This window comes from Rattus norvegicus, chromosome 13 (assembly GCF_021556685.1).
Source record: "Rattus norvegicus strain SHRSP/BbbUtx chromosome 13, alternate assembly SHRSP_T2T, whole genome shotgun sequence".
In the NCBI taxonomy this organism is placed as follows: Eukaryota; Metazoa; Chordata; class Mammalia; order Rodentia; family Muridae; genus Rattus; species Rattus norvegicus.
In genome coordinates this window covers 76,036,013-76,063,710 of record NC_141546.1, presented here as the reverse complement: position 1 = coordinate 76,063,710, position 27,698 = coordinate 76,036,013, and the positions used below count along the sequence as shown (strand labels likewise).

The following is a 27,698-nucleotide window of genomic DNA, read 5'->3' as shown; positions in this document are numbered from 1 at the left end:
AAACATGGTCATGTGAGGAAAGCACACTCAAGACGTGCAGCATAAATTCCTTGAGCTCCTATTATCTCCTTCAGGAAAGGTAAAATGAATGTAGATGCCCAAACAGAAATAGCATTCCCTGCAATCCTACAGTCTGGGACAGTCTTACCAAGAGAGAGGGCATAGAGTCGGGTGGGAGTCCCTACTTTCTGGAGTCTGCTGGATAGAAACTGAGGCAGAACAACTTCTTGTTAAAGGTAACAATTTTCATGTGTCCTTATGCAAAAATCTTAAGGACTCTGACCTGGCCATCTAAACACACACCCCTGCTTCCAGCCTGACCTTGCTATCTTTTTTTTTTTTTTAAGATTTTGTTTATCTTACGTGAGTACACTGTAGCTGTCCTCAGACACACTAGAAGAGGGCATCGGATCCCATCACAGATGGTTATGAGCTGCCCTGTGGTTGCTGGGAATTGAACTAACTCAGGACCTCTGGAAGAGCAGCCAGTGCTCTTAACCGCTGAGCCATCTCTCCAGCCCCTGACCTTGCTATCTTTGCAGGCGCCCTTTCATCGAGCCTTCCCTACGCCGCCACAGCAGCTGACAGATCCCTCCACGTCCTGCAGGGATGCCCTTGGGTGCGCTCACACACTCCACCAGTGCCCATTGTGTTTTGAAGAATCTGCACCTACTTAATACTGGTATTCCATCTTTTGGACTTGTAGCCAGTAAATACTGGTCGGGAAAAGGAATGAATGAGACCGTGGAAAACCACACCCTGAGTGGCCTTCGTGTTGCTCCCGCCCTGCCTGAAAACCCAAAGCTCTCCTGCCCTGTACTCACCTGCTCCAAGCGAGTGAGGAGCTTGTGGTGAGAATAAGTCACCCCCAGAGCAACAGAGCCCTGAAGAGCATCTGTCGGGAAAAGGCTCCCCGCAGGGAGACAGGGGTGGCGAAACAGCAAATGCTTGCTGCAGAAAGTTGGAGAACTTAAATCATAGAGCATGTACACACATTTGAAGGAGAAAATACCCATGTGTGATTGGGTTCTCCAGATACTTCTATGGATTTGGGGGACGTTTTTCTTCCCTCTGTCTTTTCCCTCTGTCGTGGACTGAACTGTAACCTGTCAATGTCACATGCTGAAGCTCAAAACCACAGTGACCATATTTAGAGAAAGGGCCTTTGCAGAAGTCATGGGCTTAAATAATGTCACAAGGGTGGGACTCTGGCCTTGTGAGGATGGCCCTCACTAGAGAAATTGGCATTGGAGTCCCTCTGTGTGTTCAGGAAATGTCAGATAGGGTCACAATAATCAAGCAGTCATGTTCGCTCGGCAAGAAGCCAGTCTTCACCAGAAACCAACCTTGATGGCACCATCATCCAGGATTCTGGCTGTCAGGACCACAAGAGAACAAAACCAATGGATTTTGCAAAACAAAACAGAAAGTCAAATTCTCTAACCACTTACCTAGTTCTCTAATAGCCTCTCGTTTGTTTCTTTCTAGAATGTCATATAATTTCTGTAAGAAATGAAGAAATGGTTCTCATTACACCAAGTACAATCCTGGCTTTATCACCTGATTAAAAGTTAAAGAAGCAAGAATATAGGGAAATTCTCACTTAGTGTGATTTAGGGGAGTTTTGTCTTCCAGGGAGTTCCAGTGCAATTCCCCCAGAACTCAAATTGCACTGTGTTGCATGGCTGATATTTTGCATAAGTGCCAGGCTTCGATATGACTATTATTAGTTAGGAAGGAAAGAAGGAAGGGAGAGAGGGAGGGAGGGAGGGAGGAAGGAAGGAAGGAAGGAAGGAAGGAAGGAAGGAAATGAACGAACAAAGGAAGGAACAAAGGAAAGGTACTTGCCACCCCACTGTGCACCACTGAGAATTCTCATACAGCTGTGCAGAGGGAAGAGCTGTTGGGGATCTATTCTGCTGAGAGCACAAAAACAAGTGGGATGTTGTGAGCATGCCCTGTAATGAGTTCCTCAAAGGCCACTCCTTAAATAGTTGAAAAAGTAACTCTACACTGAGGCAAACAGATCGTGTGGTTGCTTTTTTCCCCCAATCACATGACAGATGCTGTGGGATGCTCACTATGTCCCAGGTGCTTCCTCATAAAGCTCACTCTGACTTCAAGTCTTTCTAGAGCATGTTCTTAGCCATGCCAACAACTCTGAAGCAGCACTGAACCTTTCCCTGGGTTGTCAGATACTGCAGGCCACAGTACTTACAGGAAACATCTGGTCTGCTGTCTGAAGCTTAAGCAAAACAAATTTTTTGAGGGTTTTTTTTTCTCTGTTTCTTAGGGCTTTTTTTTTAATGTTGGACTTTTTTTTTTTAAAGAATTATTTATTTATTTTATGTATGTGGGAACACTGTCACTGTCTTCAGACACACCAGAGGAGGGCATCAGATCTCATTACAGATGGTTGTGAGCCACCATATGGTTGCTGGGAATTGAACTCAGGACCTCTGGAAGAGCAGTCGGGGCTCTTAACCGCTGAGCCATCTCTCCAGCCCCTTGTTAGGGCTTCTTAAATTACATGTAGTGGGGCCCTAGCTTTGAATATGCAAATGAGATATGTGTTTTTATAAAACAGTTCAATTAAAACGTCCATTCAAGTCCTTACTGAAGTCCTCTGTTTCTTAATTTTTATTTTCTTTAATGTGTAGGGGTGTTTTGTCTGAATGTATGTCTGTACCATATGCATGCCTGCTGTCAGTGGGGACTAGATGGGGAGGGCACCCAATCCCCTGAAGCTGGGGTTATAGACAGTTGTGAGCCGCCATGTGGGTGCCAAGACTTGAACCTGGATTCTCTGAAAGAACGGGCAGTGCTCTTAACCACTGGGTCGTCTCTCAACCTCCGTAGAGTCCCCTCTCCTCCCCCATTTAAAGTGCCTCAAAAGGTTTGTTTTATACCTGTTACCAAGGCAATTGCTTCCAGATCTCTCTGTCCTCCCTAAATGTCTCTAAATGTTCTTAGCTACCTCCCCGATCCTGTTCATCTTCTCTCGTTTTTCCTTCTTCTAAAGTCTTCTCTGAACTTCTCCATGTTCTGTGTTTTATGTGGTTTTGTTTGGGGAGGGCTGTGTGTTGGAGGGACAGGGTCTTATTGTGTAGCCTTGGCTGGCCCGAAGCTCACTATGTAGTCCAGCCTGGCCTAAAACAGCGTCAACCTCTCATCTGTTGGCGTTATAGGCATGAGCCACAACACTGGCTGCTCTTTTGTCTTTCTAAACTAGACCAGCCTAGCCTTTCTGTTATCTCCCTTAGTTTCATTCTCCATTTGTGATGATAAATCAACTGAATACAATTCTACTTCATATTAATGTTGATCAAGTAAAGAAGATAGGTAACTTCGTGATCTCTTTCCTAGCTACAGGCCTGAGGCCACTAACAGTCACGGCTCAAGGCATGCACCTAAAGCAGAAGACATAACCTTCAACCCTCTCGCTACTTACAGGGCCCATCAAAATTGCTGTATTAGGGATTTAATGCTCAGGATTTAAACCCATTGTATCTAAATCAGGAGTGTTATTTGAGCTCTTATCTATTACACAGTTTAGTTTAGACCCTGATTTACATTGAAATCAAGGAGCATTGCAGTGAGAGAGGAGAAAAAGAATGGAAGATAAGAAACATACGTGGAATGGGACTCCAAGAAAGCAGAGCTCATACAGGGAACAGAAGCTTAAAATAAGACATTCAAGAGACTATTCACTTTCCAAGAAAGAAATTATTGCTTGAAGAAAGAAGAAATCTCAGTTTTTGAGGATAAGAACATGACTGTCAAAATTATTTTTAAAGATGGTTTAATAGGTCCACAAAGCAGCAGAAGGGCTCCTCATGGCAAAAGGCGGGGGGGGGGGGGGGGGGATAGTTAGAAGTTGGGAGGAAAACTGAAACAAGGACTGTGCTGGAAGTGGCACTATTAGGAGTTGCGTCCTTATGAGAGGAAGCCTGCACTGTGTGATTGGGGCTTTGAGGCTCCTCTGCTCAAGCTATGCTCTGTGTGGAAGAGACACTCCTCCTGGCTGCCTGAGGAAGACAATCCCCTCTTGGGTGCCTGCAGATCAAGATGTAGAACTCTTGGCTCCTCCAGCACCATGTCTGCCTACACTGTGCCTTGCTTCCTGCCATGGACTGAACTTCTGAAACTATGCCAGCCCCAATTAGATGTTTTCCTCTGTAAAAGTTGCCTTGGTCATGGTATCTCTTCACAGCACTAAAACCCTAGCTAAGACAAGGACGAAACCCTATGGATGATAAACAAACCATCCGTATTTATGTGATTAAGATGACTGTGGAAAACAGGCGGGCTTAACCAAGGCAAGGCTTTGGGACGGTCTCTGATGAGGCCTGAAGGAGCAAGCTGAGTCACATAGGGGATGTTTTACTTGTCACCTCTTCTTGGAACAGTGACTCGTCTTCAACTTATTCACCTTTTGTGCTTATCTCATCAATAGCAGTGACTCCACAACCATGAACTTCACCATGAGGCTCCACCAGTATCCAGTTCATATTTGACTTTCTTCGGCGTTTTCAATCCTCTTTCTGGTGTTTTTTGTTTGGTTTGGTTTTAGTTTGTTTTTTATGGGGAGGGTTGTTTTGTTTTCTTGTTCTGTCTTGCTTTGAGATGGAATCTCATATAGCACACACAAATGTGTCCACACACATACAATCATGCACCCACAGAGGTACACACACACATACACACACACACATACACACACACACACACAACACACAACACACACACACACACACACACACACACACACACACACACACACACACAGAGTTCAGGCTGTTTTCTGAAGCACCTTGTATAACAAATATTAGAACCCATTTGACTACTGTTGGTCAAATGCGTACATATAAGTAAGGTCATTCCCATCCACACAAAATAGCCACTGCCTGTATCTTACCTGATAGATTGATTCACGTCCAGAAATTTGCCTTACCAAAAGCTTGGCATCTTCCTGACTTTTGACATAGCCTTTTGTAATACTGTACATCAAACTGAGGCTCTTCTTGATCTGTACGTCTGCCATGTTTATGAGTACTGGTATTATTATCTGGAATGATGGGACCAGGGAAACCATATACTTCATTAAGTGCTTTGAGGATCTAATTTACAACGGTTATGTGTGTGCACGTAAATAGCGGTGAGGGTGGGTACAGGCTACAAAACAAGGATGGAGACCAAAGGAGGGAATAAAAGACATTGATCAAGGCAGGGAGGACAGCAGCACATGGAATATGAAAATAAAAACGAGGTGGGTGCAGGGGGTGGGGTGTGTTATAAGAAGGGGCAGTGGGATGAGAGAGAAGAGGGGGAGATAGAATTAATACAAAAATCTAATTTCATTTGAAAATCCCACAATGAAACCTAATTAGTGTAGTATTTAGTTTTAATGAGGGTGGGGGGCGGAGGGAGAGAGAGAGAGAGAGAGAGAGAGAGAGAGAGAGAGAGAGAGAGAGGAAATAAAAGGAAGAAGAAAAAGCATCATCCTCAGCAGAGGTTCTCAGAGTGTCACCTATAGGCCACCAAAAACATGTCCAGGAACTTTCCTGAAATGTAGAGTCTGTCCCAGAAATACAATGTCAAATGCTGTAGGGTGTGATCTAGCAGGGCCTGTTTCCGAAAGGCCTCTGCCTAACTGCACATACGTCTGGGTTTGCAATCACACCCAGAGAAGTTAAAGCTTATGAGTAAATGATTCTGCAGCTTTGGGTGGAGTCTCTAGCATGCCCCTGTCCCTCAGTCTCTCTGCACTTCGACTTCAGAAAGCAAAAGTTGTGCCCCAGAAACCTGAGTAAACTGCTGTGAAGAATATACCCACTCTGTGCACCTCACAGGCTGCTGCCCTCCATCCTTGTTCTACCTTTATCTACTTTAGGCCAAAGCCAACTGGTCGGTGTGGGGGCTTAAGAGAATGAGGTCTCTTAAACCAGCTCTCCAGTCACCAACTTTGTAACCTTCAGCAGGTTACCCGTGGCTCTGAGGACTCCATTTCCTCCTGTACAAAATGAGTATATTATATAAGGCCTGGAAACCCCAGGGAGCCACAGCTCCAAAGCAGAGTGTCAAGGAGGCTTCCCACAGAGACCACGCTGGCTCACAGCACAGTGGCCCTTGGTGAAAGACTCAGTATTAAGAGAAAGTAACAAAATAGTATCATAGTGAAGGAATTAAAGGAACAGAGTAAGACTTTATTAGCTGCCATTTGCGAGTAGAGGGATCCTTGTTTAAAGAAAATGTTTTCAAAGCTTTCCTCTGTGATACACTGACAACCCACTGAGCTGACCAGTGACTCCTAAGGCATCAACAATAAAGATGTCCAATATTCTCACAGTTTTTAATGAAGCAGGTATGTTTCCTTTCAAAGTCACACTGGGCTGAGTCTAAGTTTCAGGGCACCAAATTTTATGTAGAAGTCAGATCTACCTCACAAGGCTATTTTAAGAAGCTTACCTGGATAAGTTATATAAAGTGTTTTCCCCAGTTCCTGGCAAAGAGGAAATGCTCAATTTAAAAATCCAAATATGTAATGATAATATTAATTTCCTAAATACTCTTTATTAAGATTTTGGTCAGGCAGGACAAGACACGGGGCTAACTGATCAAGAATTGCTGGGCACATTCTCAATAGATTTGTGTTTAGTAATTTCCCCTAAAGTTGAGCATTCTACTCTGGAGGAAGTTCTCTTTAAGACTCAGAAAGTAAACTACTCACAAGAATCAGAAAATCACTGAAACTTATAAGAGTCACAAGGCCTCTTCCCAAAATTTTATACCAAGGATAAGGAATGCTAGGGAAAGGAAACCATCCTGTCTCTGCTGACTCACTATATAGAGCATGGCCTTCTCGGGCACCAATGGGAGGAGGGACCCTTGGTCCTGTGAAGGTTTGATGCCCCAGTGTAGAGGAATGCCAGGGGGGAGAGGTGGGAGGGAGTAGGTGGGTAGGTGGGTGGGTGGGGGAGCACCCTCATAGAAGCAGGGGGAGGGAAGATGGTACAGGGAATTTCTGGAGGGGAAACCGGGAAAGGGGATAACATTTGAAATGTAAATGTAAAAATCCAATATAGATAGATAGATAGATAGATAGATAGATAGATAGATAGATAGATAGATAGAAAAGAAAGAAACCCTTCGTCCATATTCCTGTTAAGTAAACCCCAAAAACTCATAGGTTTGCCAAGGTGGACTTGAAAATCACTACTTTGGCCTGTCTTTGACTCCTGATCTGAAATGTACAATTTTTTTTTTACATCTTTCCCCAAAAATCACACAACAATTTGGCTTACACAAAAATACACTACCAAGGGGCTGAAGACATGGCTTAGCAGTTAAGAGCACTGGCTGTTCTTCCAGAGTTCCTGAGCTCAGTTCCCAGCACCCACATGGTGGCTCCCAACCACCTATAATGTGATCTGGTGCCCTCTTCTGGCCTGCAGGTGTACATGCAGCCAGAGCACTCGCATTCAATCAATAAATCTTAAAAACAAACAAAACAGCGTTACAACCTTTTCCATCTTTAAATTTTTTTCATAAATTATTACTTCTAAAATGATTATCATGCACCTGACATGGTGGCTCATGCCTTTAATCCAGCCACTGGGAGCCAGAGGCAGTGGAACCTCCACGTTGGAAGCAAGCGTGGTCTACAGAGCAAGTTCCAGTATAGTCAGGGCTACACAGAGAAACCCTCTCTCACGTATTTGCATGCACAAGTCATCAACATAAAAACCAATTGCCCCGATAAAGTTCTTCCGTGCTGTCTTAGCCTCACTACTCACCTTTATGTCTATTAGTTTGTATAACGCAGTCACACCTACGTGAGCTCTTAGCTCAACTCCCCAAGGCAAATACCATAGAACTGAAATTATCTTTTAGGTGGATTTACATAGACCACTCTGCGGAGCAATTCCTATGCACAGTAAATGTGCATCACTAATAAACAGAAGGAAAATTTAAAAAAAAAAATTAGGCCGACGGAGGAGAGCGTAAAGAATGGGGAGCCTGGGTCTCGGCCCTTGTCTGCAGTGACTGGAAACCCTCTGTGAAGGCGAGATGTAAGCGGCTGCAAACAGGGGTGAGCAAGAGAAGTGAGCAGGGACATTCTGGAAGCAGCTCCCCGCCTCCCGCCTCCCGTGTCTCTCAAAGCAGCGAAGCGTCATAAATCACTTAGTAAACCAGGCAGGGAAACAGAATTTCAATAGAAGAAGCCTTACCTTGAAAATGGGAAGAAACCTAATCACTCTTAGATACCCTATGACCACCGTAAACTGGATGAGAACCAAGCTGTCTGGTCTCAGCTTGACGAAGTACATGCACAATATATCAACGATTCCGAGGACTATGATGAAAAAGTCCAAAGTATTCCAATTCTGAAGAAAATATTTCCTTTTTAAAATTAGTATCTGTTTTTTTTTAAAAAAAAAAGTATATATTACTCCATCACAACTGTAGGGGAGAGGCAAAGACTTAAAATTGTAAGTCAACTAGAAATGATTCGTTCTCTAAAATTTTTTTTCTTTGTGTGGTGTGTGTGCATCTGTGTGTGTATATTCACCTGAGTGCGCGTTTGTGTGTACTATGTATGTGCAGGTGCCTAGGGAGTTCAGAAGAGAGATGGTCTGGATCTGGAGTTACAGTTAGGGGTAGAGTGATTATGAGCCACTCAGTGTGGATTCTGGGAATTGAACCTGGACCCTCTACAAGAGTAGTTAGTACCCAATCTTTTTTTTAAAGATTCATTTATTTATTCTATATAAGTACACTGTAGCTGTCTTCAGACACACCAGAGGAGGGCATCAGACCCCATTACAGATGGTTGAGCCACCATGTGGTTGCTGGGAACTGAACTCAAGATCTCTGGAAGAGCAGTCAGTGCTCTTAACCACTGAGCCATCTCTCCAGCCCCCCGAGTTGTATTCTAAAAGCTGAATTTTAAGCTACTTGCGTGGCATTCTCCTAAACTATTATTTTTCCACATCAAAACGTTTAATGTGATTCAAATCTTTAAAAGCGGGGTTGGGGATTTAGCTCAGTGGTAGAGCACTTGCCTAGCAAGCGCAAGGCCCTGGGTTCGGTCCCCAGCTCTGAAAAAAAAGAAAAGGAAAAAACAAAACAAAACAAAACAAAACAAAATTTTAAAAGCAATGAACAAGTTTGCTGTGAGACTATGAATAACGAAGCACGGTAAGCTATGGTCACTGAGCTATCTGGTCCAACATGTGGCTCTCAGGCCAGTTCACCTATATTTGTGGAAATACCCTGCATTATTTCAGGAAGAATTCAAGGGCGGCATCTATATCTGAAATTTACAGGGTTTTTTTTTTCCCAACCTAATCCTTGGGAGTTTCTCTACTTTTATGAGACTTAGCTGAAGTCCAAGGCTTAGACTAAGGGTGTTAACATTCCAGGACCCCATCAGCTGTAATAACAAATGGTTTCTGGTATCGAGTATAATAAAGTAGCAAAAGTGGATTTGAAATAGCTGAACTATTCTTTTTATACAACACGTCTCTATTCTCCACAGTACCTTCAGTGCTGATTCCAATGTATATAAAAACATATAGTAGTAGTTTATGGATATCAGTGCCGATACATTTAACTCTCTTGCAATTGGCCACAGATGTATTATCATAGGGAAAATATACATTACTGTCACAACATGTGTTGCATATTCAAATTCTTCTGAAATTATAATGCGATAGACAAAAATCAGAAGCTTATTATTCCTGGAAAAGAAAAAGACCAAATAAAATATTGGATCATTTGAAGTATAACCAGTAAGCGGGGAGGTCCAACATCCGTGTAAACAAATTAAACTAGAAATAATACGAAAAAGAGAAGTAAAAGTAACCAACATACAGCAGGGCATGATGGTGCTTGCCTTTAGTCCCAGCACTCAGGAGGGAGAGGCACTGGGCTGGAGCCCAGCCTGGTCTGTACCATGAGTTCCGGTACAGCCAGGGCTACACAGAGAAACCCTGTCTCAAAATAACAGACACAATAATAGCGACAGGCATACCTTAAACAGATATTATAATAGAGGAGCACATGAGGGTGACTCTGTTAACGTATATAATAAATCAAAAGCAAGAGGTGCACTTAGAGGAGAGCATGTTATTCATCAGCATTGTTTAAGATTTTTAAACAGGAAAGATATTCCATAATGAACTTATTCGTTTCTTTTTTTTTCTTTTTTTTTTTTTTTCGGAGCTGGGGACTGAACCCAGGGCCTTGCGCTTCTAGGCAAGCGCTCTACCACTGAGCTAAATCCCCAACCCCAACTTATTCGTTTCTTACAGCTTTCTAACCCGTTGAAAATAGAGCTGAACAAAAGAGGCTCCCTGATGTGAAAGCTATTGTATGTGGCCAACTTGACTGGATTAAAAAAACACCTTGTATTGGGATTCCCCCCTTACAATGTGTTGCCCAGATAGCTCCCAGAGGCTTCCAGAACAGTACAAGCTATTGCCCTTGTTCTTGCTTACCCAGTAGAACTAGATATTCTAAGTCCTCACCGCTGAAGGCAACACAGCACACACTCTGCATACAGAACACAGAGGGAAAAAGCTGAGCGTGAACTGGAAGCTTCTTCCCTGCTGGCTCACACGCATAGTGCTGGAAGGTGCCATCTACACAGGCTGTCAACAGAGACACAGTCACAGTCACAACCAGCTGAAGTCACAGTCACAGTCACAGTCAGCTGAAGACCTTGAGTGTTTAGGGCTCTACTGCCGGCCGAGGTATGCCTACTGGTTCAGTAATGGCGTTACTGTTCCGAGAGAAACAACCACGGAGATCTGGATGGAATATATGCCTGCCCCAGTAGAGCTGGGCCAAAAGCTCGTGGCCGAGGAGTGCACAGTACTTATAGTGGAGTTGCAGCCGAAGTTTTGTCAAGTGGACAGTAAAACTGCCTTCCAGATATGTAAGCACATACCCAGAGACTAGCACAATGCTCAGCCTCCATCAGAGAAGCATCTTTTACCGCAGGCCACAGGCAAAGCAGGGACTCATAACTGGTCACAATGATGAGATTAAGGCACTGTCTAGTGCTTGACCTCAAATAGGACATTTATGTCACCGCCTCTGAGGCCCAGGGAGCATCTTGGAAGATGGGTGCAAGGATTATGGGGACCAAAGGGAGAAGACTGTGATAGAGAGTTATCTTCAGGATGTGATGTAGCTGTTGCAATCATAAACACACAATAGGTGTGAATGCGGGAGGCAGACAGACAGACAGACAGGCAGACAGACAGACATCTCTACTAAGTCTGAGCAAGCAGACTTACTCTCCCAATGCCATTTCTCCTCTGCCATGGTGACCTATGCCTCCTCAAACTTTGAGCCAAAATTATCCTTCCTTGAGTTGCCTCATGTCAAGTATCCCCTCACAGAGGCAAGGAGAGAGACAAGCGCTCCTGAACACGTCAGGATGCTAGGACTTTGATTTTTTTATGTTCTCTTCAATGTATTCAATGGAAGAAAGCAAAAACTATTCCTGGTGTGTTCTTTTGTTGACATCTACTGTTGTGGGGGGGAGATCATTTTCCTGCTCTAAAAATTATATATAAGTTCACAGTCTAATAGAAAAGAGAAGAACCTACCCAAGCTAAGCAAAATGTATATTTTTATAATATCTTGGAAAAATCAGTGATAGGCATTCTTAAGGCAGTGTTAATGTTTCCTTAATTTTAGACATTAATACTATATTATTAAAGCAGACTGTCCTATTCCACAAATGAAGTTACACAGAGCTAGATTTAGCCCATCGTGCATGCGGCTTACCCTGCTAGGTCCTCTACCTAGATGAATACTGCAAGCAACATGGTATGTAAGCTAGCCCTAAGCTGCTACCATTTTCTTTAACAAGGGTATCAATGAAGTTGCTAAGACAGAATAGAAAAGGCAAACACACTGTTTGGTCAACACTTAACCTGTAAATATCTGATATAAAATTAGTTTGAAGGGAGGGGTAATCTACTCTAAAATGTTGAAATCATGATATTCTATGTATGCCACGATTAAAGGTTCATAATACTTACCCAGGTACCGTAAAAAGTACCCTTTCTTTGTGATATTCCAAGTAAGTTAACATGTTTTTAAACTTTATAAGCCAACTTCTAGCTCTCACGTAAGTTGAAACATCAGAAATACTCATGAATCTAAGAAAAACACACATATGTATTATTAAAGATATTGTCTTGGTTGGGACAATAAAAGGGGGGACAGATATGCAAATGCAAATTTTATGGGCGCTTACTGAATGTTTACTTAGCCCTTAGCTCCTGTACCTGTTCACCTGCTCACCATGGTCATGTTTCAGGGACAGTTTTAACCTGAGATTCCTGTGTCCTTACTCCTGGATCTATCCTGACCTGAGACAGAACCTAATTAAAGCCTTTCCAGACTATCCCCCTTTGAAGTTCTGGAATTAATCTTCTTTTTGTTTCATGTTGCCCAACCCAAAAGGCAACTGAATGTCCCAACTTTCCCAAATGCAATCCCTGGGCCAATGTCAGGTCTCCCTCAGAGATCACCATCACCAGACCGTTGGAATAGTAAATGTCCCCTGACTGGTATAGTGACCACTGTCTCACAGGTTTGTCTCAGAGTGTCCATTCACCAATGCTTGTCAGGCTGGTGACCAGACATTGATACGTCTCTAAGACACTGAACATTTCCCACCAGACTGCACTGCATCTAGCAATAACACCATTTAGGCCAAGTCCTCCAGCGCTCACTCCATCCCCAGAAAGAGGTCTATGGACAAGATCCAGGCTTCTGTACCTTTTCCAATAAAGTGAGTATGATATAAAAGCAAAATAATTATAAGAGCAATTAAAGCTATGTAGGTTCTCATCCATGAATTCCCTTGTCTCTTACTTAAGCCCAACTCATCTCCAAAGTTATAAAACTAATGACGGCAGGAGGCAGGGTGGAGAGGGTCATTCAAAGAAGGTCATACAAGACAAGTAGAGGAGAGAATTCAGACAGTAGTGAGAGTTTACCCAGCATGCTCAGGCCCTGGGTTCAAGGCCCAGCAGAAAAAAGAAAGGGAGAGAGGAAAAGACAGAAGGGAGGAAGGGACAGAGAGAGGGAAGGGAAGAGGAAGAGGGAAAGGAAAAGAGACAGGAGGAAGAAAAAAGATTGTTATGGGATAGGTGAATGAATGAGCAGGTGAACAGAATGTCAGATAAATGGACAAGACGGAAATGACATACGGGTTAATCGGAACATTCAGTTCTGTTTGTCCACAGCGACACAGTCATTACATTTGGGAATTACCAATTAGAGAAGCGTCTCACTTACTTTCCATGGATGGGGCAGTAGCTTTTGGTGGCACCGATTAGTATTCGAGCTGCCTCAACTCCCAGGATGCCGTCATTACACTGCTTTTCAAAACTGCTCTGAAATGGGTTTTATTTTTAACACTTAGTATTTATACATATTTACATATATTTATATTTAAATAGAAATTAGGAAGGATCAAGACAAATGGAATGGCAGAGAACTGCGGCCCACACCCGTAATCCCAGCACGTGAGAGGCAGGAGGATTGTCATGAGTTCCAGGCCTGCCTGGGCTGCCTCAAAACCAAAAACCAAAGAATACATATGACTCAGGCTTCCTTTTACATTTCTTTATTTTCTGTGTGAGCACAAGGAGGTCGGAGGACAGTGTGTGGGAATTGGCTCTCTCCTTCCACTAAGTGGGTCCAGGACTGGAACTTAGGTATCCCCACTAGGTGGCAAATGCTGGTAGTTCACACACACACACACACACACACACACACACACACACACACACACACACACGCATGAGCATGCACATGCACGCTTGCATACAATCAAATAAATAAATTTCTGTAGCTCAAACACTAATTGTGTCAATAGACAATATAAGGAGACAAAGGGGTTTTCTAATCACCTCAAAACCATAAAGATTTAAGGCATGTAAGACAAAAAAAACATAATTAAGATTGTTTGAATAATACCAACCATTTGTATTATAGCTACATGCAATCTGGCCTCTTCTATTAAAACTTCATCGGTTGGCGACTCCTCTCTTGGACCATGCGAAATATGGGCAAGTGGAACAGTGCGAGCCTGTTTTAAAATCTGAAGAAACAAAAATAAGGAAAAATAAGTTAAAAAATTAAGTAAAACTGGTAAAGACAGGACAAACACTATGCTTAACAAAGGCGAATTTCAGAGCCACTGCCATGGCGAGCTATGTGTAACTTGGGTACTGTGCTTCCCTTGGAGGCAATTGTTTTCAATAGTCCACTTACCCTTCAACCCATCTGTACTCCACTACTCTATACTTTGGCCTGTGTTTTCTGCTTTTTCTAACACACAGGGAAGTTCTCTCGGGATCTCAACCTGTTGGAAGGTCCTGGCCAACCTTGGCCAAGATCATTGTTTGTGATTCATTTTATGAAACGGCCATTCTCCCTGGATCTGATAGAAAGGCCAATCATAAAGACTTTCTTTTTGGGAACAGAATTGAAGTTACTTCACCAGGACAGTCAAGCTAATACATATTTTACAGCATTTAGTTAGTGATAGGTTATTTCTAGGCCTCCATTGAAATGAGTCAATTCGAGACAGATTAGATTTGATTCAATGCAGGTTTATTGGGGTGCTGCTCTCGGGCGAGTTCACTGGCCCCAAGGATAGAGACCAGGGGAGTCACCACAGGGAGGGTTTGGGGAGATGGGAAAGAGAGAGGATGCATACACAGAGAGAGAAAATGAAAGAGAGAGAGACCAAACTGTCTGGATTATATAGGGAGGAGCCCCTGGAAGAAGGGAACTCCAGCTATTGGGCCGGAAAGTTCAAGGTTGGGGGCAAGATATGCCAGGTAGGGACTGAGGGATGCTGGGAGAATCTGGAGGCCAAGTCTGCTTTGGTATGTAGAATGTGCACCTCAGTCCCTTGTCCCAGGGTCCCAAACCATACAGTTAGTAGAATCAGGATTGTGTGTGACTACTTGTGGAGAGATGTAGGCGTGTGTGTGTGTGTGTGTGTGTGTGTGTGTGTGTGTGTGTGCGCGCGCGCGCGCGCTCATGTGTGTGGAGGCTAGAAGTCAACCTCAGATGTCCTTCCTCAGAATAGCCACTCACCTTCTTTTAGGTTTTTGCTTCTGCTTTACTTTTCAAAGGGATTTTTAACTAATTAAATTTGTTCTTTGACAATTACAGACATTCAACTCTTGAGGCAGAGTCTAACAATGTAAGCGGGAGCTCACAGACTGGGCTAGGTGGCTGTCCTGTGAAGCCTAAAGCACTGGCACCACAAGCACGCACCATCACATCAAACTTTTCTGTGGTCTGAGAAGCAAACTCAGGTCCCGATGCTTGTGCGACAAGCGCTCTACCCACTGAGCTCTCTCCCCATCCCGGAATCACGTTTTTGATATTGAGTCATGACAGACAGGAAGACCCAGAGAGGGAACTCGAGACTCTCAACTCACAGGATTGTATTCAATCTTGGCTTTTTCTTCTACTACGTTCCAGTTAACGTTTGTCAATATTTTCTCTGTCTTAAATAAAGTGATTGTGTTCCGTATAATCTCCTGTATGTGTTCGGTGGCATTTCGAACGGCCATTTGTCTTGGGAGGGAGAGAGCACACAAGCCTGTGGTTTATAAAATAAGGAAGGCTTTAGTAGAGCCCACCTCTGCATCCATCCCCACCCAACCCCCACCCTTGTGCTACCAATGAGCTTACTCTGAATTTCCCTACCTGACGTGCTTATTTATTATTTTACTGACCTTATGCATTGTATTAGAAATAGTTTCAAATTCCTGTTAGACATTTTTTTTTTGGTTCTTTTTTTCGGAGCTGGGGACCGAACCCAGGGCCTTGCGCTTCCTAGGCAAGCGCTCTACCACTGAGCTAAATCCCCAACCCCCTGTTAGACATTTTTGAATGCTCCCATCTGTGATTCTATCCTAACTGTGTACATCCAGTTCCTTTTGGGGCTAGGCAGCCATAGCAGAACTTGTGAAGCATCTCCCAATACCATGCTCTCCTTTATTCTTCTGCCAATACGATCCCTGACTTTGACTAAAAACACAGCCAGGCTGGAAAACTAAAATCATCCAGACTTTGTCACTCATGTGTCTTATGTCATTAAGCTCTAACCTCTGGAATATGCACAGAAATGATAGGTCTGTCCTTCAAGAAAAGCTGCTTATCCTCCAGTCCCCATGTCCCATTATTCTACATGCTTTGGTAGAAGGAAAAGACCTTTTCCTTAAGGCTCTTTTTACTTGATTCCTACTAAATTGTGTGAACCAATATTACAATTAATGAGTAACCTATATACAATCCATTAATGTAAACAAGTCATTTCTAAGCCAATTCCTGAGGTCTCTAAGAAATGCCTACACAACTCTCCATTAATACTCTATTTGCATTTTCTCTCCAGAAAGCCTGTGAACAGTACATGTACTTTACCTAATGTCTTGGCTGACCGGAGCATCATATGTGAATTTATTCCTGTGGTCAGTATTGACAGTGCTTGTATATAGAATATACACTAAAAACAAAACATACAGATATTACAGTCAAACATGCCAAGTACTCTTTCCAGGGGAGAACATTCTAACTGAATCCATATTTCTAAATTCTGTCTCTAATAGGCCAAGGCAAAGGGGTCATTTTGTGGACACCGTTTGGTCATAGTACTGGGACAGAAATTAGCCTTCCGTTTGAGAGAAGAAAAGAAGAAAGAAAACTGATGTATATTCTAGAATAAGGACACTAGTCAGTAAGGTTGCAGCCACCTGCATGGTGGGAACAAAGAGGCCACAGCAACCAAAGGAAAAGACAAACACAACCGTCAGCTTTAGTTTTGTCATCCGTTGGCCATGAGCCCTGGAGCCAGATAACACCTATGAGACAGCTCAGGACTCTTCACCAGGAAATGAAGTTAATAACGGTCTCTCCTCCAAAACATTTTCCCAAACTAATGAAATGTCTGAGGAACTTGTCAAACACTCTGACTCCCAGGCCCCTGCCCAGACATCGTGACTATAGGCTTGGGGTGCAACCCAGGGGATTCCTAATATCATGCAGATATAGGAAACACTGTAAAAGTGATACCCAAATGTTAGTTAACAGCTCACTTTAGGCCAACTCATTGCACAGAAAGGGATCCAGGAGGATAAGTTCTTGGTTATTATACTTTTCCTTTGGAACATGGAAGGACCTTTAATATCTTTGTGAAACCACAGACTTTCTTCAGCACCAAATTAATTCCCAGACCAAGGCCTCAGATCAAAGTCTTACAGAAGACCTAGGGAGGAATACAATTCTCCTATAATTCTCTACAATTTTTTTGTTTTTTGTTTGTTTGTTTTTTTAAGATTTTTTTATTTAATGTATGTGAGTACACTGTTGCTATCTTCAGTCACACCAGAAGAGGGCATCAGATCCCATTACAGATGGTTGTGAGCCACCATGTGGTCGCTGGGAATTGAACTCAGATCCTCTAGGAAGAGCAGTCAGTGCTCTTAACCGCTGAGCCATCTTTCCAGCCCTCATCTTTACTTTAATTTCCCCACATTCAAAATGAAAATGTTGACAGTTAATCAAAAAAGAAAGAAAGGAAGGAAGAAAGAAACAAAGAAACAAAGAAAGAAAGAGCATGTGTCCAAGGTTTGGAAAATGAAAGCAAACCAGTATTGTTTTTCACTGCAGACCACAACGTCTTCAGCCAGACTTGTTTTGTTTTTATTTTGTCTTGACGCAGTCTCTCTACGAAGCTATTGGCTGTCATGGAACTTGCTATGTACACCAAGCTGGCCTCGAGCTCTGCCTGTCTCTGATTCCCAAGTACTGGGAGCAAAGGCATGTGCCACAATACCTGGCTTCAGCCAAACATCTTAAAATGAGTCTGGAGACTAAAGGATATCCTTCATGCGACAATTTACAGACTCTTTCTTCCCTTGTTATACTTAACTAGCACTTCAGGTTTGATTCTAGCAGCTACACAGAGATTTGAGGGCATTTTATTGTCACACGTTCTGATAGCTGTTGGGGGTAAATGGCATTTGTGTGCCAGTAACACTTACAGGGCGTTTATTAGGCATCAACTGTTTTATGGAGAATCGTCTCAATCCTCAATTAGAAGCTGAGGCTCAGTGAATGGTGGGGTCAGGGTTGAAAATCAAGTCTCCAAGTAACCCTAACAATAATTACTATATGAACATTGGCCCCTTGTCACTGTCAGCATAAACGGTTTACTGACAGTGCCCTTTTGTAATGAAAAGAATGCATTGTTTTTAAATCTAACTCAGAGTTGGTTAAGTTTAAGATTAGGTACAGTATGCTACAAAATAAGTAATAATGAGCAAATAAAAACAATCATAACGCGTGATTATTTTCCCTACCATATGTGGCGCCGCTAATTTGTATTCAGAAAAATTGTAAATATCAGGAGCCAACAGTAAGCTAAAGACGCCTCTGATTCCGGACCACGTGATAACAACTCCCCATCGCCAGTCATACTCATAGCTTGAATGCATCAAAATGGGGCTCACTAAAATAATAGTGAGCAGCCTGTGGGCAGGAAAACAGTGTAAGCAGATAACGTACTCCACACAGGGTGTCCTTCGTGGATAAAATCATGTGTTCGGTACTAAATGTCGTTGAAAAGTTTCCAGGAATGACAGCACAGCATAGTCATCAATAAGCCACTGGGCGAACCTCAATTTTGTGAGTACTATCATATATGTACAGGGAGTAACTCTACACACTGTAAGGAGGTGTCATCAACAGTATGGTGTGTCATTTACAGGTAGGGAGTGAGTTCCTATATGGACATTTCTCTAAAGCACATTGACAAATTGAGCTATTCTGCCCTGAACAATAAAATGACTGAGAAGCTGCAATTGGAAGGGGGGCTGATCAGACCGGAAAAAAAAAATAAACAAAAGTATAGACATATTAATAAACGTAACCAAACATGTTTTTTCTTTAGCTCCTACAAGAATCACACACTAGGTCTGGGGGGACGGTTCAGTGGTGAAATGACTTGCCAAATAAGTATGAGGACTGCAGTTCGGATCCCCAAAAATCAAGTAAATGTCTGGTGGGTATGGTGGGCCACTGGTAATTCCAGCCACGGGAGGCAGAGACAGAAAATCTCCACGGTAAGCTGTGGGCATAGCTGTATCAGTGAGCCCTGGCCTTCATTCAGAAACTCTACTTCAGTGAGCGAGGGGGAAGGGCAGTCAGAGATGAGTCTCAAAATCATGTGTGTGCATGCACACCCCATACTTATACATACACATATAAAACATACCTACGTGCACTAGAGAGAAAGAGAGAGAGAGAAGGAGGGGGGCAGGAAAGAATTCTATATTTACTTCAATGTGTTTCTGCTTACTTTAAGGTCACTTTTCAATAGGATCTTATGACAAAATTCAGAACCTAACCTCTTTTTCATTACTTTATTCTGTGTTTGGATGTTTTGCCTGCGTGTATGTCAATGTATCACATGCATTCCTGGTGACCTCACAGACCAGAAGAAGGCGTTAGGTCCCCTAGAACTGGAGTTACATGCTGTTATGAGTTGCCTTATGGGTGCTGGGAAATAAACCCAGGTCCTCTGAAGGAGCAGCCAATGCGCTGCACCTCAGGGCGTCTCTCCAGCCCCTCAGAATCTGCCTTCAGGGGTCTGGACCAGCAGAATATGTTTATTATATGTCAGATGATTTGAGACAAATGAGTCTTCAGCGAGATAAAATCAAACATGCACATGCACGCACGCGCGTGCACACAGAGTTGGGGGACTGAATACACACACACACACACACACACAAATAATCTAAATCCAGCAAAAAAAAAAAGAGATGTTAAAATATGATCATTACCTTACAAAATTCACTGTTACAAATAAAGTCACAGTGAAAACTAGGGAGTGAAATCTGAAATACTTGATTTCTCCACAGCCGATAACAATGCCAAAGAAGGCATATATTAAGTGTTCATATACAGACGAACACATTATTAAGAACCTAGGAGGGATGAAAAGGAAAAGACATTTTAATCGATGCTTTTTAAAGATATATTCTTTTTCACATAAAAAAGCACGCAGTTTGTGCCTATCCCTGCTATCTCAGTAGAAGCTGTGGCCTCAGTAATAGTCAGTCAACATGAAAAGGTATTTTGTCAGGCTAAGATACTCATTCGCTTCATCATACCAAACCCCATGGGATGCCTCGCACAAAACAACAGAAAGAGAAGCAGAGAAATAAAGCCCCCTCCCCCGAATCTGGTGATGTACCCATTTCTCTGGGATTAGCCAGTGGTTTATCTAGTATTGGAGATGCCGCTGAAAAGTCCAAAGCAAGGGAGGTTGCAAAGAAGCACCTGGTGCCTTCAGATGACAGGTGACAATGCCCCTTCAGATGACAGGTGACAATGCCCCATTGCTTCCTTGCCACTTCTCCTGCTGTGACTTGCACATGCTCCTCCCCCTACTTTGGAAAGTCTCTTTTGGCTGCTTTCCAATCTGCTGAATGCCTACAAGTCTTGGAAACCCGGTTCTTCTCCAATGTTCTCCATCTGACCACTCTGGTTAGGCATGACCTCGTCTGCGTCCCTGCAATGCTGCACTGGCACAGTAGAGCAAGGGAAAGCAATAAATTTTTCTTGGATTGCTTCTGGGAAAATCTATGATGCTCTCTACATGCTGGCTTGCATGAGTCGGGGCCAGATCCTTCATCTACAGGCAGATCTCAAGCCCTGCCTCCTCTTCATTCCCTCCCTCTCTTGGGGCTTCCCCAAAACCTGTCTCCTCAAAAGACAGCCAAGTGCAGTTGCAACACTGATCTGTAAGCCATACAAACCAGTATTTCCAAGCTTCATTCACAAACACATTAAAGGAACAGGTTATAGGTGCAAATTTTGTTTCATTTTGCAAAACCAAAAAAAAAAAAAATGCCATCCTCCATCAACAGTATTTATCTTTTATGGGATAATTTAAAGTCTTAAAATAAAATAGGAAGGACGTCTTTTCAGAACAGCCTTTACACTGAATGAATTTCCATGGGAAAAGTCAGAGTGGAGGCTTATAGTTCACAGCTGCTTTCAATTGATATGAGGATTTCTTTGACAGATTTCAATTTAGTGTCTGTGATTTTGCATGGTTTCTGAGAGGAGGCCTAATCCATTCGTCTGAGAAGGCACTGTTCCACCACCTACCCCACCCCAACACCCACACCCACAACTACCCCTATCCCTACCCCTACCCCCACCCCCATCCACATGGCATCTTTTTAACACCAGGTGAGAAGGGTAGGTAAGAATTTCGCTAGTGATGCATCTCTGACTTCCTTCTTCCTTCACACATTACGATGGTGTCACCCAAGTGTGGATGTAAAGGGAAAAAACTGACAATCCATAGTATAAGTCTACCAGAGGGACGCACTATGGTCTCTGGACCACTGAGTCTTTCCCCAGAGTGACTGTCAGTAATGCTGATCACTGATGGCACATTAAAACCTTAAAGATGACGTATATAAATAACTAGAATTGTACTCGCCTCCTCAGAGACAAGGCTGGCTAAGTACTGAAATTCTTTGAAATCCATACTGGATACACATCGGGGAAACTCACTTAGTAATTATGAACTCCATCCTCGGTTTAAAGCTTAAAGAATCCAAATTCAGGCCTACTGTGACCAAAGCAACAATGCCCGACATTCCAAAATATTCCACTGGGGAGAGAAGAAAGTGAGTTAAAATTAAATGTAATTAAATCTGCACACTGGTGTGGTCTGAGTGAAGAATCAGTAGGAAAGTTGAAAGTAGCGATTCTTATTTAGAAAGATGCTTCAATACCGTGGCTCAGGGAATAGCAATGCTTCTTCTGAAATGAGCGATATAATAAATATCTAGCCTTTGTGAGCCATGGGGCCTTTGACAGCTACTCTGTCAGCTAGTATTCTGCAAGAAGCCAGAGATAATACGCAAACAAATGGCTAGCCAATAAAATACTTTAGACTTCATATAATCTTCATCTCCTCGAGGTATTATTCTTTTAGTCTGCTCTTTTCATAAAGCTGTTTTTAGCTAAGAGCAGATTTGACGCCGTTTGCCAATCCTACATCATTACTGAGGTTTGGGCGAGTGGGAAAAGGAATTATGCAGCCTCTGCTCAGCTCCTCTGGGTCATGGTGCAGCATGAGCCAGGAGCTGCTGACCATTCGAGCTCACTGCTTCCTGGAGCTTTTGCCCTCCCCTCCCTGACTAACGTGGCAATTCACTGGGCTCTAAATGTTGAAGCATAGTCTAGGGAGTATGTTCAAATGTGAAAACACTAAAGGTGCTGGGCTGCAGAGCCCAGGGTAACGGTAGACAGAAAGGAAGAGAAAGAACATCCAAGCAAGCAGTGGACGAGCTTTGAAACAGGGCCCAGCACTGCTTGTGGAATGTGACCTCCATTTTCTCCATGAATGTCCCCGAGTCTGCAAAGCAGGTGTTAAAGGAGGCGAATAGCATCTCAGGTACATTAAGTGAGATGATATATGACTCGGCACATTTGCGTGGCAGCGGATGGCCACTGCTGTGGCTACGGTATTGATTTTAACCCACTGGTTCTACTGCTTGGCGATGCTTGTTAACACTCGGGGAAGAAGATTTCATGATTCTTTTCATTTATCTAGTCACTTAACTTCACTTTGGACTCTACTTACCTAACAAATTTAAACAACCAAATCGAGTAAGACCAACAGTTCTGTAAATGTTTTGATAGGGGACAACCGTTGTCAAACTCTTACTTACAGTTTCTTTTATAATGAGTACATCCCAGTTCTTTTTTGTCACATATATCATTCATATATATATGTATATATATTCTTGATATATGTGTTCTTGATATATATATCATATATATTCTTGCTGGGTTTTAAACACATTTTTGTCAAATGTTTGTTTCAATGACTTGAGCCAAACTGACAGGACATTTTGGTTATAATGATAAATGAAAATAAGGAACTTGTATTGTTAATTACGGGACAACCCCATCCCCACTTGAAAACTGGTGTGTCTGGGCTGGGAGTCTTCTAATGTGCAAATGAGGCTAATATGCTTTCTGCAATCCTGTCTTGCCTCTTTACCCTCCGCTCTCTTTCATTCAGTCTGTTTAAGGGGGGCCCAAACATTGGCTGCAAACACCTCCATTCCTAGAAGAAAGAAGAATTGAACCAGCACCTGTGAACCACCCTGTCTTGAACCCAGTGGCGAGCTGGCAAATGCTTAAAAACAAATCTCTGGGACCGGGGAGAAAGTCTTGCTATGCATGGCATAAAGACACACACACACACCCTCTGGGAACAACTGTCACTCAGAAGGAAGTGGGAGGAGCTGTGTACATAAGGAGCTCTTGCCAGCCCCTGGGCTACCTGCAGCTCACAAGTTTAGCAAGTCTCATTGCTTCATTACGGCCTGCAGTGCCTTACACAAACGGGGTATTATTAGACCGTTTGTATAGAGGAAGAGACAAGCTTAGAGAGGCTGAGTATTTCCCAACGTCGCTGATTGATGGAGTATATCTAGATTTTGCCCACTCAAAAACACTTTGAGAAGGAATGTTGGTTCATTCGATCATCACGTATTAAATTACTGTCAGGCATTTGACAAACTCTAAGCTTGGCTGAAAGGAGGAAAACCAGGTAGAGTAAGTCGCTGACCGTGAGCGCCACTCTAGAGGCTCACAGTCTGATAGGGAGGTGAAAAGAATGAAGTAAGGCATCCACAAAACTTTCCCTAAGGAGAAAAGAAACACAGCTTAAGAAAATGAATGTTTTCCCTAGTTTGACTGGCTCAGGGAAGTAAGCAACCACTAGGTGGCGATATATCTACAGGAAAAATTGCCTTTCCACAACTGGTGGTTTAAGAGCTGAGATCTTCACTGACTGAAGTTGCTCCGCTGTATGATATGGGAACAAAAGTAGTCTGGTCGTAGTTAATACGGCTCCTGGGAACTGTAACAACTCAAGTCCCAATTTTACAAGATTGAACCAACGGAAGGCCCACCGGGGCTCGGTACCGTTAGTTCTGCAATTACCCAATCACCCAGCTTCTCTTCCAGATACAAACACCCCTGATCTCCCCACTCCCATTTCCCACCTTCTAGATTCAAGAAAGGACTGCTATTTCAAAGGCCTTTTTGGTTTAGTAAGTGAAGGCAGACGAGTTTGGAAAGCCCTCGGGAAGTTCTCCGCCAACTTTTCCCATTTTATGGGTGAGTTGCTCAAAAGTCAGAACAGAAACAACTCCATGTTGATTCCACTACTAGGGCACTGCCAGGGACTTACTCTAGGGTTAGAGAATCGAGGGCAAAGGGGTAAGAGTAACCAGAGATAGGAGCGCAAAGACGAGGGAAATGGGGTTATAATGACAGGCCAAGAAAGAGCTAGAGATGACAGAAAGGTAAAGTGATAAAACAGGAGGCCACAGAGAGAAGGGAAACATGAAGTATCCGGAGAAAGGAGCAGGGCAAAACCATAATTCCAGGGCTCTCCCGTAAGATAGTAGTTCTTGCGTTTGTTTGCCTTACCAAGGTAAAAAGTCATGTACACCAGTGAAAAACAGAGAACAACGTTCGTCAGTGTGTTGCTAAAGAGGTCGGTCAATATAATCTGAATGACTCTCGTACACCAATATCCACATACTGCGCTTCCAAAAATATCAAAGCTGAGCCCGATGATTACATGTAACTCTAAATATAAAAGAAAGGAGAGAGACAAGAAAACTCGGGTTAACCGTCTGGGTTTTGGCTTGTTTGTTTTGTTTCTTTTTTGACTGATTGCACTTTGGTTTGCTCTTGAGGTTTGTAAATGAGGAGCCGGTTCTTCGGCAGGCAGAGTGCCCAGCGAGAGTCTGAAAAAGAAATCTACTTAATGTAGATTTCTCCAGGGATGTAAACAAACTCCTACCCATACTCCCATAAACAATCCCAATGAAACTCCTTAGGTCACACACCAAAAAGGCATTAGATAGAAGGGGCGAGTTGGAAAGGGGATTAATAAGAGTGGGGAAAGAAACAGGAGAGAATAACAGGAGAGAACACAATTGAAATAGGTCATGAAAACATAATGAAGCCCATTACATAATGAATGTGTGCTAATGACCCATTTTTAAAACTATCTACCCAGTTTCCACCAACACTTCTTTCTGCTTTTAGTCCTCTTCGACACCTCTTGTAGCAACCTCAAATGTGTATCAGGAGCTCACGTCTCCCCTTCATGCTATGCCCTGACTCCCCCCCTTTCTTCTCTAGCTACTAACAAAACATCTAGAAAGCTGTCAGATGAACATATTCCACATTCCAGTGGCCATTAGCCACTCAAATCTGGGTTGTTGTCAACCTTAGGATTGTTTTGCTGATACCACAGTGATTGCCTGTGTTCACCATCAAGACCTAAGGCCAAGTCAACTCTTAGCATCCACCAACTGAGAAACATGTTGATCCCAGCTCGAGGGATAGCCTGAATCAGATGGTGCAATTGTGTGTGTGTGTGTGTGTGTGTGTGTGTGTGTGTGTGTGTGTGTGTGCACATGCGTGCTAAGGGACAGGCCTTTAATTAGTTCTTTTCTCTATCTTTTTGAGATTATAGAATTACATCATTTCCTCCTTCCCTCTTTCCAGCCCTCCCCCACACCCCAGCTTGCCTATTACAGGTCGATCTAACACACACTTTGTATTTTAGTGATGATAAAATGCAAATGTGGTAGCTATACTTTCGGATTACCTCACTTATTATATTTTAATTGGTCCAAGAGCAACATACAGAGAAAGATGCAGGGACAAATGCACTTTCATTTCAGTAAGAGTAATCTTAGGAAGCATACAGACAGAACACAACGGTCTTACCCCTGAACATGGAAACGTTAGTTGTGTGGCCTCGAAAAATTCCAAAGAAAATGCATGTGAAGCTACAAATGATCAGCGACTCTCCTCTGATGATATCCGTGTACATCTTAGAAATGCCTGGAAAGGAAACACGGGCTGCAGTTTAAGGGGGTGCATGGAAATGGTGCTCTTGCATAGAAAGAACAGGATGGGGAGAAGAAAGGGAAAGAAGACCATTGTAACTGGTGTGAGTCTGACACAATCCCAGCTAACACCTTTTATGTTTCCTACTCTGCCCTCTGACTTTTCAGTGGCGAAGGATAAAACTGGAGTGCCCTGGTACTGCCCTGTCCTGGTTTCATTTCTGCTGCTATGATAAAAATATCCTGACAAAAGCAACTTATAGGACAAAGGGTTTTCTTTAGCCCATGGTTCCGGGTTATAGTCCATCCTAGCGGAAAGTCAAGACACCAGACATTTAGAACAGCTAGCTACTTCACATACATTATCAAAGGCAGAGAGAATCTGTGCATTCAGGCTTACTTGAACTCAGTCCTCTCTCTACACTTACACAGGCCAAGATTCCCTGCCTAGGGAATGGTGCCACCCACAGTGGCCCTATTATAGTGGGTCAGCACTATGTAGCTGGGCTTTGCTATATCAATTAACTCATACTTTATATAGGCAATCTCTCACTGAGACTCTCTTCTCAGGTGACTCTAGGTTGTGACAAGTTGGCAATTAAAGATCTCAAAGCACTGATCTCTGTTTGGGCTAGTCTGGCTTGCTCCAGGGAGTCTTTGTCTCTGCTTTCCCCCACACTAGGATTATAGGTAACCTACCATGTCTACCTGGCTTTGAAGTGAGTGCCAAAGGATCGGAACTACTGTCCTTACTCAAATGCTTTACATTTTAAGGCTTCCGAATGAGACAAATTCTAAGACACCACATTTAACTTGAATAAACATCAGAGTCCAGAACAAGCTCATTTTTGAAAAGTGCAAAATAGCCAGACACTGGGGTGTATGCCTTTAATCCCAGAACTGGGAAGCAAAGGCAGAGGCAGGAGGATCTCTGTGAGTTTGGGGCTAACCTGGTCTACATAGAGAATTCCAGAATAGTCAGGACTACATAGAGAAACCTGGGAGGGAGGGAGGGAGGGAGGGAGGGAGGGAGGGAGGGAGGGAGGGAGGGAGAGAGAGAAAGATGGAGACAGAGACAGACAGAGACAGAGACAGAGACAGACAGAGACACAGAAAGATGTAAATATAACCCCGTAAATACATGTATGTGGATGTTCAGAGTTACCCACAATTCACTGCCTGTCAGCCAATGAGTACATGAATTTGGAGGTTACTCCCCTCTGACAGGACACTGTCCACTCACAGAAAGAACTTAAATGCTGCTTCAGTTACAGCACGATGAACTTTGAGAACCTTTTCAGTGGAAGATGCCAGACACAAAACCATGCACATGTCCTTTGGCGTCTGTGACCCACCCATTCTCCATCAGTTTAGTCCTTTGAGGGCAACTACAGTCCCAATGTAGAAAATGGAAAAGTGCAGAAATTAACAACTCATAAGATTTTTTTATTTTAAATTGTATTTTTCTTGGATATTTTATGTATTTATATTTCAAATGTTATCCTCTTTCTTCCCTCTCCCATACCCCCTCCTCCTCCCCATTTCTCTGAGGATGCTCCCACTCCCAACCACCCACTTCAATCTCAACTCCCTGGCATTACCCAACATTGGGGAAACGAGCCTTCATAGAACCAAGGGCTTTTCCTCCTATTGATGCTGGACATTGCC

The 27,698-nt window shown here is 43.1% G+C and overlaps 1 protein-coding gene across 4 annotated transcripts in view; it reads right to left on the bottom strand.

Annotated features, from left to right (window-relative positions):
• Positions 1-27,698, bottom strand: part of Slc9c2 (solute carrier family 9, member C2 (putative)) — a 72,772-nt gene that overhangs the window by 25,434 nt on the left and 19,640 nt on the right. For all 4 annotated transcript variants that reach the window (NR_190824.1, XM_087581313.1, NM_001429868.1 and 1 more), the window contains 14 exons: positions 25,909-26,025; positions 24,592-24,753; positions 21,649-21,748; positions 19,902-20,045; positions 18,417-18,585; positions 16,480-16,561; positions 15,492-15,655; positions 14,015-14,134; positions 13,327-13,424; positions 12,060-12,179; positions 9,545-9,743; positions 8,232-8,420; positions 4,919-5,068; positions 1,452-1,503 (listed from right to left, as the gene is read on the bottom strand). Coding sequence is in view for 3 of the 4 variants with exons in the window: in XM_087581313.1 (XP_087437439.1) it covers positions 1,452-1,503; positions 4,919-5,068; positions 8,232-8,420; positions 9,545-9,743; positions 12,060-12,179; positions 13,327-13,424; positions 14,015-14,134; positions 15,492-15,655; positions 16,480-16,561; positions 18,417-18,585; positions 19,902-20,045; positions 21,649-21,748; positions 24,592-24,753; positions 25,909-26,025 (1,866 nt within the window). In the remaining variant the exon portion in view is untranslated. The remainder of the gene's footprint in view (positions 1-1,451; positions 1,504-4,918; positions 5,069-8,231; positions 8,421-9,544; positions 9,744-12,059; positions 12,180-13,326; positions 13,425-14,014; positions 14,135-15,491; positions 15,656-16,479; positions 16,562-18,416; positions 18,586-19,901; positions 20,046-21,648; positions 21,749-24,591; positions 24,754-25,908; positions 26,026-27,698) is intronic.